The sequence below is a fragment of the Macrotis lagotis genome, chromosome 6, assembly GCF_037893015.1.
Source record: "Macrotis lagotis isolate mMagLag1 chromosome 6, bilby.v1.9.chrom.fasta, whole genome shotgun sequence".
Taxonomy (NCBI): domain Eukaryota; kingdom Metazoa; phylum Chordata; class Mammalia; order Peramelemorphia; family Peramelidae; genus Macrotis; species Macrotis lagotis.
Window position 1 is genome coordinate 182,282,771 of NC_133663.1, and position 11,827 is coordinate 182,294,597.

The 11,827-nt window shown below is 32.7% G+C and overlaps 1 protein-coding gene across 11 annotated transcripts in view; it reads left to right on the plus strand.

The window, feature by feature from the left end:
* ARHGEF7 (Rho guanine nucleotide exchange factor 7) overlaps nucleotides 1-11,827 on the plus strand; it is a 314,501-nt gene that overhangs the window by 298,328 nt on the left and 4,346 nt on the right. For all 11 annotated transcript variants that reach the window (XM_074192051.1, XM_074192046.1, XM_074192042.1 and 8 more), the window contains 2 exons: nucleotides 7,213-7,312; nucleotides 7,707-7,761. In XM_074192051.1, the coding sequence (XP_074048152.1) occupies nucleotides 7,213-7,312; nucleotides 7,707-7,761 (155 nt within the window). The remainder of the gene's footprint in view (nucleotides 1-7,212; nucleotides 7,313-7,706; nucleotides 7,762-11,827) is intronic.

Consider the following 11,827-nt stretch of genomic DNA (forward strand, 5'->3'; position numbering starts at 1 on the left):
GAGGTTTTATCTTCACTCTACAGAATTCCATGCTTCGTGGTGTAGTCCTGGGAAAACATTTATGTTTATCCCCATATTCCCAGGTGGCCAGAGTATGGAAATCCCTAGATGAAGATATTGTCATTTAAGTGCCCAATTGTTCCAAAGCATTCCCTCACACTTCCCTTAGACAACCACCACCACTGACCCCAGTAAGAATTCCTGCCAAATGGTCCCAAGGAAGTGGGCACACATATTGCCAAAAGTTGAGGTTCTGAAAGCTTCTGCATTTAGCCTCTGAAACTCGCAGGTAGACTGTGCTCAGGCTGGCCTTTGGTAGACTTACTTAAGAGATCAAATGCTTTGGCTTCAGTCATAGCTTTGGCTGCACCCCTGACATATGTATTTACTGTGTATGTAATAGCCATGAACACACATTTATTTGTTTTCAGCAATCAACTGCAGTGAAACCTTATTACAGCAATCCCATATGTATGCAAAATCCTTTCTGTAACAGGTTGTTTAAGGCTGTTCTAGAAGACAGAACGATGCCATAAAGTTTACAATTAAGAAAAGTATTTCTTAGAACTTTTTAATAAAAAGAAAAAGAAAGAAAATATTCCCCCAGTCTCTTGGGATTTGTTGTAAGAGGGTTTCACTAGCCTCACTCAGACTCTAATTTTTTGCTTCACACAGAACTGAATGTGATAGCACCATTACATTCAGTTGTAGCTTTCAAATCTGCATCTGGGTCATTACTAGAGGGAAATTTGTGTTCTCTTCAAGTGATAATGTATTTTGGTGTCAAAATAGAATCATAGTATTGTTTTAAGTATTTACTGAAATCAGCATCAGGAAACAAAATGCCATAATAAATGAAGAATAACAATTGAGTATTTTCATTTCTTCCTTTCCTTAGGGTGGCTGTAATTCCAGGTGACTATAATCTGCCTCTCCCTTTATCTCCCCACCAAGCCCCAGTATTATCTACACATGCACAAATCTAAGGATTCAGTGTCCTGGTTTTCCTTTTTTATAGATCTCTAGCACAATTTTTACACATTTCTTTTCTGGATGGTGGAGCCTGTTGCTCACCAACCCAAAGGTGCTAATAAATATCTGCCAGACCTGAGAGAAAAATCCAATAGACTTAGCAGTGTCATGTTTTAATGTGATATGAGTTGATTGTACAAGGAAGGTGAGTCTTAATGAAATAATTTAGCAAAGCTGCTCATTTCAGAAATTTCAGATGGCTTCACTGTAGCCACTGATTTATTTATTTTCCCAGTATTTTCATATTTTAAAGAAGGTTGACTAATGCAAATTGAAAAGTTGATAAAAAAATTTTAAGTATCCAGAGTCGTTTATTCATATTCTAAGGTGACTAGATTTATGTGTATAGTTAATTCACTTGGAGAATTGAATTTTTTAATTAATTTGGCAGTACTACAATATATGTGCTCACTTTATAATGCCATGAATCTGGAAACAATTTAGTTATTATTTTAATTTTCATATCATAGTTTTCTTTTTATGACATTTAACTTATGGGGCAAATATTTATTACTGCTTTCTGCATTGTTTTTAAGGCCATTACTTAGAAGAACTCTGTTATATGTGTGTGTGTTTACTATGTAACTGTACCTATTATTACAATTTTTAAATACAGTTCCTGCACTTGAGTTTTTTTTTTTTACAATACTAAGGAACTTTTTGGTAATACAGATCTGAAGTTTTAATTGATGTTTCTTGTCCCAAAGTCTTTATTTATTGTAGAAGTTAATTGAAACTAAGATTACTCTAGAATAAAAAAATCTGGTGGGGTATTTTGAGAATTTGGGCGGGGGGTTGGTTGTCCTTTGGGTTTTCAATTTGTTTTGTTTTGTCTTATACCATTAACTGTTGTGAAATCGTTTAAAAGTATTAGTGCTGCAGGCTTTAACAAACTAACAAAAAGATATACCAGTGTGGCAATGGTGGTATGCAGTCCAAAGGTTCAGTGTTTCTATTTTTGTGGAACTTAAGCTGATAATAAATAGTACCTTATGTTTATGCAATTCTGTAATATATGTGTATAGTTAGTATAATACAAAACAAATGAAGAATATGAATTAGAAGGTAGGTGTGAGCCACTGACCGTACTTTTACACATGGCTTAAATGTTTCCAATGAATTAGTATTTACCATAAATTCACATTATGATCTATTATTTGAGTGTTTTGCATAAAGTTGCCAAAACACAGTAAATGTATATAGTTACATAAAGCTTTGAAATATAATATACATATAATATATATATATATATATATTGTGGATTTCATTTGTGAATGGGAAAAGCCATCTTTTTAGTAGGTGACTGCCATTTGAGAATACAAATTGGATGTATCTGAATGTTGCATTGTATTGTATAGTATGCATATTATTGTTTGTGGCATATGGCAATGAAGTGTTTGTTTTATAAAAAAAGACATCTGTTATGTACAGTTGAAATAAATTTTGCATTTGCTAGCCTGTGGCTTTTAATATTTAATTGTCACATGGGGGAAACAGAATAGCTTTAAGTTTTATATTATTTGGCTGTTCTTCTAAAAATCACATTGTATAAATTAAAGCCAGATGATAAAGCATTTTTTAAACCCTCCCTGGCAGTAGAGTTTGCATTTTATTAGCGATAAAGATATTCTAGATAATGTTTGATAATCCCTTTCAATCTATTTGTTCTTCCAACTATTTCTTTCTAACTTCTTTCAAAAAATAATTGAACTACCAAAAGCTTAAGTTTTTTTTAAGAGAAAATACATTTTCTGACCCAATTTGCCATAAATGGAAATAAGAATAATTTTTTTTAAAGTATGAGAAAAAGTCCTTGCAAGTTCTCTTGACGTTGATTAGAAAGGTAGAAGAAATGGATAAAAATAAATATGAATTTCACTAAAAGGATGGTAGAACAGAGATCAAGAAGAATTACATTTTATTATAACCTTATAACAGTTATGTTCATGTTAGCTCTTGAAGAATTTTTATTAAAGAATCAGATTCCTGTCAAATTAATGAGGTAATATTATTTATTTTATAAAAAATAAATGAATTTTAGAATTATTAGTATTAGGAAATATTTTAATGTATAATGTGTTATTAACAGTCTTGCCACCGTTGTAAGGATCCTTCTGTGTTCAACTTCATAAAAAAATTCTCTTCAAAATTTAAGTCTATTTGAGGCTGTGGTTCTACCACAAAACCATTTTGAAAATGGAAATTGCATTTTGTTAAACCTCTGGCTATTAAGGAGCTTGGTAGCATATTATTTAATAGAATTTAGTGAAAAGTACATTGACCTGGAAGTTAGGCTAAAGTGTAGCCTTAGGCAGTTCTCTTCAGCTCTTTTTCTGTTTGGTCATTTGTACAGTGAGGGAATTGAGTTAGATGATCTTAAATGTTTCTTCTTCTTCTTCTGAAGTTTTGTGAATCTATAATTTACATTTTCTCCCTGATCCCTAAAACCAGTTTGTCTAGGTTTGCATAAGTACACTTTATAAGAAAATAGATGATATTTATGGCATATGGAGAGTGATTTTTTAAAAAAAATCATTTATCTAATAACAAATAATTGATTCCTTTTTTTAAAATTATTTTACATGTTTTCAGCACATCAACTTTCTCCATCTTGTCAACTTTTTAAATTTGTCTAAGAAATTAACCATTGTACTTATCAGTGTGACATAGTAATGACTGTTGTTATAATTTACCTTATTACTTTAAATATTTACAAATACTGAAAAATATTACCTCATTATTTTAATGAACTCAAATTTAGATTTTCATAATTTGCAATACTTAAGGAGACATTAAGAAGGGAGACCAAATTATATGATTATAGGTACATTTCTGGCTTAATAATTTAAATCTTCACATAAAAGTTTCCTTCCAGCCATTTTCTGAAAACTGGCATTTTAAATAATGAGAGTTTTAAAGAACCAATTATCCATAGCTGAAGGAAACATAACATCAATAGAAGTTCACTTTGGGGGTTATCTAGTTTCATTCTTTTAAATATATTCATATGCACATATGCACATAAAAAAGGATATAGAATACATATGGAGCATAAGTAATAATGGTAGTTAATGCAGTATGTGTATTAATTAGCATCTCTGAGGAGATTTTATTTTTTAAAACATGATAACCTTTATATTCCTCAGTTAAAAGCTAAGAATTCCTATATTTTAGGGAGATTTTTGTTTTTCCTTTTAAGAATTCCTGTGGCAAATTCTGTTGTTCCAAAATATGTAAACATTAGTATATTTACTGATCAATCCTCACAATACCAGTTTCTCCAAAGTAGATTGGCATTGTCATGACATTTTAGATAATAATAATAATAATAATAATAATAATAATAAACCAAGGCATGAAGGTTAAGTGATTTGTTCAATGTTTTTGAGGAAAAACCCAACATATCCACACTTCTATAAAATAGCACTTTACTTTGGATCATGTGATAGTCTCATCTGAAGACAAATGGCAGGTACCAGGTAGAATTCTTTTTTTTTTTGAAAACCATTTGTAAAATCTAGTAAAAACAAGTTTAATTTAAGCCATTTAGCAGAGAAAGCCTAGCAATCTAGGCCTTAGAATTCAAAATGAAATAATTTGAATTAAACTTGGAAGCATGTACTTTATGTAGCATCCACAGTGTTTTCAATACATTTCCATATGAGAATGATTTTTTTTAAGCAGTTGTTTCCTATTCCATTTTGTGGATATGTGGAATTATAGATTGTCAGATAAATACAAAACAAGTGCACTTTTGATTTGAACACAGTACAGGAATCATCTGTTGGAACTCAAGAATATTGTAAATTGGGTGACTGATAACAGCGGGAAAATTTATGTGGTTAAGCTTTCTATTCCATTAAGAACTAACCATCAATCTGATAATCTTTGCATGATAACTTTAAGAGACTGTTCCCCTCCTACCTATGTGGAATAGCCATGTGAATCCTGTGCACACTTTTGGTACATTTGTGGATAAATAAAAAACATTGAATTCTTCTTATGGTATGAGACTAACACTTTTTTCATATTAAACATACAGGATCCCATTTAGTCTTCTGAATTCTTAATCTGAGTTCTGGAACAGGATGGTTTTGAAGATCAAAAGAGATAACCTATAACATACTTTGATCATCATCATCATCAGTATTCATTATTATTATTCTAGTGCTTTCCCCTGTCACTTGTTTTTGGTGCCGTGTCCTCTCTCTGGCAACCTCTTACTATGTGGATTTTATGTCCAGCTGCATTCCCATTAGAAGTGGGGGTGGGGGGGTTAATTAAAGATGATATAAAAGTGAAATTTGGTGATCTCTCATACATCAGCCAGTCTCAGAAATAAAGGACTACAATTTATGCCAAGTGAATACTCTTGAGGTTTTTAAAAAATTATCATTAATGTCACAAGATCACTCCTAGGATCAATCCCTTCTGGAGACAAGATTATTAGGCATAGGCTGACTTACCTTTAGAGTGATGATTACATGTCAAAGAATATTGTGTAATTTATCTTTAAAAGTGGGTAGTGTGAACAAGACAATAGTTTGCGGCTCCAAACAAAAGCATGATCACAGCAGTTGAAATAAAGCATGACATTATTCTCCCAAGAACATCTTTAGGAGGGGCCTCTTTGAAATATTTTATTATTAAATTATTATTTTTATTATTATTAATTATTAAATTAATAGACACACCAGATAATTAGATTTGCATTTAAAACTGTATTCCTTTGTCGTTTGTACAGGACTCAGTTATTTCAGGTACCAGATACGGAATTAAAGATTCCATGTGATAACACTGAAATTGCTTTGAATACTTCTGAAATTTATTTCCTTAGGTTTTTTTTTAGGCAAAACATGACTAGGGTAACATAATAATGATTCTGAGTACACAGCAATGCCCCAAATAATCTTTGCTGAAGATATATGAGTGACCAAAGAATAGCATCTTATAAAGTCTTTATATTTCAATGGTTGCTAAATCTTTTGATTCATTCAGAAGGGAATAAACTTAAAATTAGACATCTCACTATGTCTTCTTTGAAGGCAGTGATAATAGAGTAATCTTTGGTTTTATATGGAATTTTGTTTTTTGGATCGGATCTAGCCCAGTTCTGTGATCACACAAGTGTTTGATAAATGTATTTAGGGATAATGGACTAGTGAAAATAAGAATTGGCAGTCCTACAATTGAAAGTCCTGAAATGAAGCAGTTTGCAAAATTACTTTCTAAATTGATAGCTTCCCATATTTGTCAGGCAAATATTTTTAAAACTTTAAAACTACCACAGTTCCACTTGTGGGATTTTATTTCTTAGACAAATAAGTTTTTCTCAGTCTTATGTATATTTAATAATTTTAGAGGTATGTAAAGTTATAAATTTATATTGTCTGATTGACTAATAATTTCTGTAGCTTTATCATTATATTTTAATTTAAAATACTGTTGTCTCTCACACCTGCTATTTCCCCATTTAAAAAAAATCTGCCCTTATAACTTGGACTTGTCAGAACAAAACAGACTTCGTTCATTTAACATATAATTATTAAGTACCTACTGTGTGCCAAGTCACTGTGCGTAGATGCTCATTAGATTAGCAATCTAATTTGTTGGTTTTATCCAATTTTTACTTTTTATTTAGACAGTTCTTTATATTTCTGAGAATTTGCTTTTTTTCCAATTCCACAAGAGTTCTGTAATCTTTTTCCAAACTTCATTTTACATTTTAAAGTTTTAATGTATATGTGTGGGTTTTTAATGTATATTACTATGGCCAATATGTGTTTGTTTATTTTTTTTAATGTGTACACCAGATTGATGTTGCTGTCAAGGGCAAAAGTATGACTTAAAGTTTTTATTCATCCCCTAATGAAAAATATTTTAAATTAAAGCAAAGGAAAAGTTTTTAGTCTAAGATGATCTAGAGGATTGATTTTTCTTATTCCTTTGCACTCTGAGGAAAGTGTCTTAGAGTTGGTAGAGAAAGGAAAATGGTGCCATGTCTTGGGATTGGTTTCAAGTGGCTCAAGTGCAATAGACTGAGCTTTCAAACAAAAATATCACTGATAATACAAAATGCCTGGCCCTGAGAATTATAGTAGTTGAGAACTTTAAAATGTCAAATCCTTTTGCTTAATATTGGCACCATACTTACTTTGAAATTTTTCTTAATAATCCTAGGTTCCCGTAAAGAATCTGCTCCCCAAGTTCTGCTTCCAGAAGAGGAGAAAATTATAGTGGAAGAAACTAAAAGTAATGGTCAGACTGTGATAGAGGAAAAGTAAGAAGTTTTCCAACAGTTCAAAGAGGGTTTCAAATTTAAGATTTGATATCTTCCTGCTACCTCTATCTCTGTTCCATTCCCTGAATGGGACTGCCACTATTCATGGTGAAGTTTGGTGAGGGAGGGCTTATGGGTATAAAAGCTTTACTGTTTTTTCCACAGGCTGAATCTTACATTGGGTAAGAATTCTGCCATTAACAAATCATTCGATTTTTAAATCTTCCACTTCAGATATCAATCAACATTGTAAGACTGGAAAAATTAAGATTTAAGAATATAGAACAACAACATTGACTTACCAAATGCTCTGACAGATGTTCTTTTGGCTAAGTATTTTAATATAACAACTCAATAACAGTATTTAATCTGTCAAATCATATTTTGTTTTCAGGAGTCTTGTTGACACAGTATATGCATTAAAAGATGAAGTCCAGGAATTAAGACAGGTGGGTAATAGCTATATCTTACTCATATATATATATAGTTTGAAAGATAAAATCCTTCAAAAATGCACACATGCATACATATATCCCTAAATATGCATAAAAAATATCTTCAAATATTTTGATGTTTTAAAGGAAAATTTCACACACCTGTTAAAGAGCTCATCATAAACAAACAAACAAATAAATAGGCAGGCCCAAGCTATCCAGCAGTCTCATGTGATTCTCTCTAGTATTTAGTTGAGACTGGTGACAACAGAGTAAACACCATCGGTATTAACCATAACCTGTTAGATATGTCTTGTGGTACCAGAATTAGGTTGAAAAAAGCTATAATTCTGCAAAAAAAATATTCTATAGAAATGCTTTGCACTTACTAAGGTTGTAATCCCTAAGTGATCATCTACTTGTAAATATCCATTAAAAGTCTCTCAAGGCAGCAATTTTATTTTTGAGTAGGTGTGCTTTTCTAGTCTCACTTATTCTTGGATAACAAGAACTTATTCTAATTATTAGAGGACCAACTCTAATTGTTAGAATCTTTTATCTTAAATTGAAACTGTATTATTCTCTGCAACTTCCAACCATTTCTCTTCTCTGTTTGTGAACAAGTAGAATGAGTCTAATCTCTTCTCCACGGAATTGCCCTTTTCATTCTCTGTCTTGTCTCTATTTATAACACTGCATTTTATTATGGGCTAGTAGACCTGTGCTTCCATTGGTATATGTAACTTCCATTGCTGAAATACTGTTGATGCAGATCAAGGACTGTCCTAGCAATTAGTTTTAGGGTTACTTAGAGTTGCTGGGGGGGGGGGGGGCTAAGTGACTAAATGACTTGGCACTATGTGTCAGAGATTTTCCTAACTCGAGACTGGCTTTCTATTCATATGAGAATATTGGGGCAGCAAAAAATGTGAATTTTGACTATCACTCTTCCCTCACACGTTCTACCCAGCTTTACTCTAGTATCCTTTCCTTAGCATGCAATCCCCTTATCCTCCATCAAATTGCCAGTGTCCCACTGATTGTTCATAGGTACTTCAAATGAGAGTAATTTGACTACTAAACCATTAAGAAAGGATCTATAGAAAATAAACAAAAGCCTACATAGCTCTGCTGGAAGATCACTATCATTTCTCATTCTCCAACTTCATGAAGTCTTCTCTTCTCTTCTTCAGGCTATGGTTCTTTCAACTAATTCTCTTTTGTTATGGTTTCCAGTTCTTTCACTATCCTTTTCTTCTATTCCTGGAGCTCTCCAATTTGCCATTTTATTTCCTAAAATGAAGTCCTAGAAACCTAGCATGATATTTAATTGCCATTGGTACAATAGACATTTTGAAACTCATTGTAGCCTATCCCATTAGCTTTTTTGGCTACTATTTTACAGAATTGACTCATTGAGTTTGAAGTCTTCTAAAAAAAAAACCCAGATCTTTTTCATATGAACTTTTCTCCAGACCTATCCCCTACTCTTATCTTGTATATCTTATCCTATATAATCTTTTAAAGTTAATTTTCAAAATTCAAATCTGGAACATTATGAGGCAGCTAGGTGGCACAGTGAATATAGTGCCAAACCTGGGGTCAGGAAGACTCATCTTCTAGAGTTCAAATCAGATGCTTATTAGCTGTGTCACCCTAGGCAAGTCACTTAGCTTTACTTACCTCAATTTTTCATCTTATTAAATGAGTTGGAGAAGGAAATGACAAAAAGCTTTCCTTATCTTTTGCAAGTGTGATTATGAAGAGTCAGACAGAACTAAAATGACAACAGCCACAAAAATAGGATTTTGCATTTGTCCATCATTAGATTTGGCATAGTGTTCTAATCTGTCTTTGGATTCTGAATCAGACACTCAAAAGTATTTACTATTTTTCCCAGCTTAATGTCACTTGGAAATTTTATAGACATATGATTTATAACTTCATCTATACTATAACAAAAATGTTGAATAGCACAGAGCCAAAACAGATCATTGAAAAACTCCATTGGAGTCTTCCTTCCAAGTTGACATCAACCTATTTATTACTATTGGGGGGGGGGGGTCTGGCTTTCAACTAATTTTGAATACATCTAACTGAACTGTCATCTAGTCTTATTTTTTTCTTTGCTCACGAGAGAGTATGAGAGTCATATATTTTGTTGGAATCCTGGTTTGCAGTTTCTGACCTTTGCCTTATCTACCATCTAGTACCATTGTCAAAAGGGAAAATGGGATTAATCTAGCATTAAATATTATTTATAAAAACCATTCTCTCCCTTAATGATTACCAATTTTGTTATTAAATTAATGATTACCAATTTCTTTATTAAATGTTCCCAAGCTATATTTTTTTTACTAATTCTTTTAAATTTTGCCAGGAATGAAAATCAAACTCACTGGTTTATAGTCTGCATACTACATTCTCTTCCTTTAAAAAAAAAAGGTCTTCTGTCTTATAGCACCACTCCCTTTCTCTTGTTAAAAATCTCAAGGAGTTATGCAATCACAGCCAACTTTTAGGCAATATCTTTGGTTATCTTTCTAACTCATGTGATTTGTACTCATTAAGGGCAATGAAGACACTCCCTTACCATCTTTGTATTCACCTTGGGTTTCAACTTCCTTTTACCAGTTTTTGTCCTACTCTCCTTAGCAGAAAAACTGAAGTCCTCTCTACCCCTCAAAAAGTTGGATAACTATTCATTCTCTCCCTTATCATCATTCCATCTACTTTTTTCACTCTAGAACTTTAGGCCATAGCATCTTAATTATTCTTTCTGGAAATCCTTTGACATCTACTTGAACTGAATCTAAAGTACATGTCACATGATGGCTGTCTTTCCTTTTCTTTTTTTTGGGGGGGGGGAGCGGGCAAAGCAATGGGGTTAAGTGACTTGTCCAAGGTCACATAGCTAGGTAATTATTAAGTGTCTGAGGGTGGATTTGAACTCAGATCCTCCTTACTCCAGGGCCAGTGCTCTATCCACTGTACCACTGACCTGTCCCCTTTCCTCTCATTCATATTCATTCTCTCTCTCTCTCTCTCTCTCTCTCGACGTAAATTTCATTCCTATATTTCTGATAGGATTTTGTCTTCTATGAATTACTAATCTAGTCTGTTGATTTTTCTTCCCTTATTTTTGATACTACACTTTTTAGTATCTGACCTAGTAGATTCAAGTAGGTAGTTTCTGCCTATTCCTTCACTTTCTTAAAATCTTGAAATCTTGAAATCTTTTCCTGGACTATAATTCCTGTATTTAAACCATGGTTTGGAAATCCAAGCCTTTTCTCAAATAGCATCTTCTTAACTAGATATTCACTTTCCAATTCTGTCTTTCCCTTCTATTATGTTCAATTAGCAACAGTGATGAAAACACTTCCTGTATCCTTAAGTTCTTCAGTTTTCCCAGGAACTTCTTAAGCTTAACTATGCTTCCTAGGTTTGTTTTGGCAGAGTTAGTATTATTTCTTCATAAAAATAATTAGAACTAGGTAGCAGTTGTCAGATTTAAGCTTGTTACAATACTTTTTGAACACATGAACATATGTCCCCAGTAGACAGCTCTGTTGGTCATATCAGGTTAACAAATTACCTCATTGATAGTCCTCCTTAGGAACTTATCAACCACTATCACATTTTCTTTCTTTTACTACTACTGGATAAACTTCCCTGGTGGTGCTTGCAAATCTGCATCAGTTTTCCTTAGTGCACAAGAAAACACTTTATATTCAGAGGGTATAGCTCTGTTCTCTAAAGGCAGATGCTCATCTACCTATGAGCAGTGCTACTTCTACTTCTACTTTCCTTCCTTCTTCATGCTAGTTCTTCTACCTTCTAGCCAGAGTTTAGCAATTCCCCCCCCCCTTTTTCTTCATTTTTTTTTTCCTTTTTGAAAGGACTTCCATTCTTTCAAGGAAGATTTTGTTTTTTTATGTTTGTTTTCTTTTCTTGGTAAAATAGAAAGTAGAGACAGATTTCTGCTGTGCTTTTGAACTTCTCAAACGGAGATCGACATTTAGCTATTTTTGGTCTTTAATTGAAACACAAGCATAACCCATTCTACTCAGGTGACTGT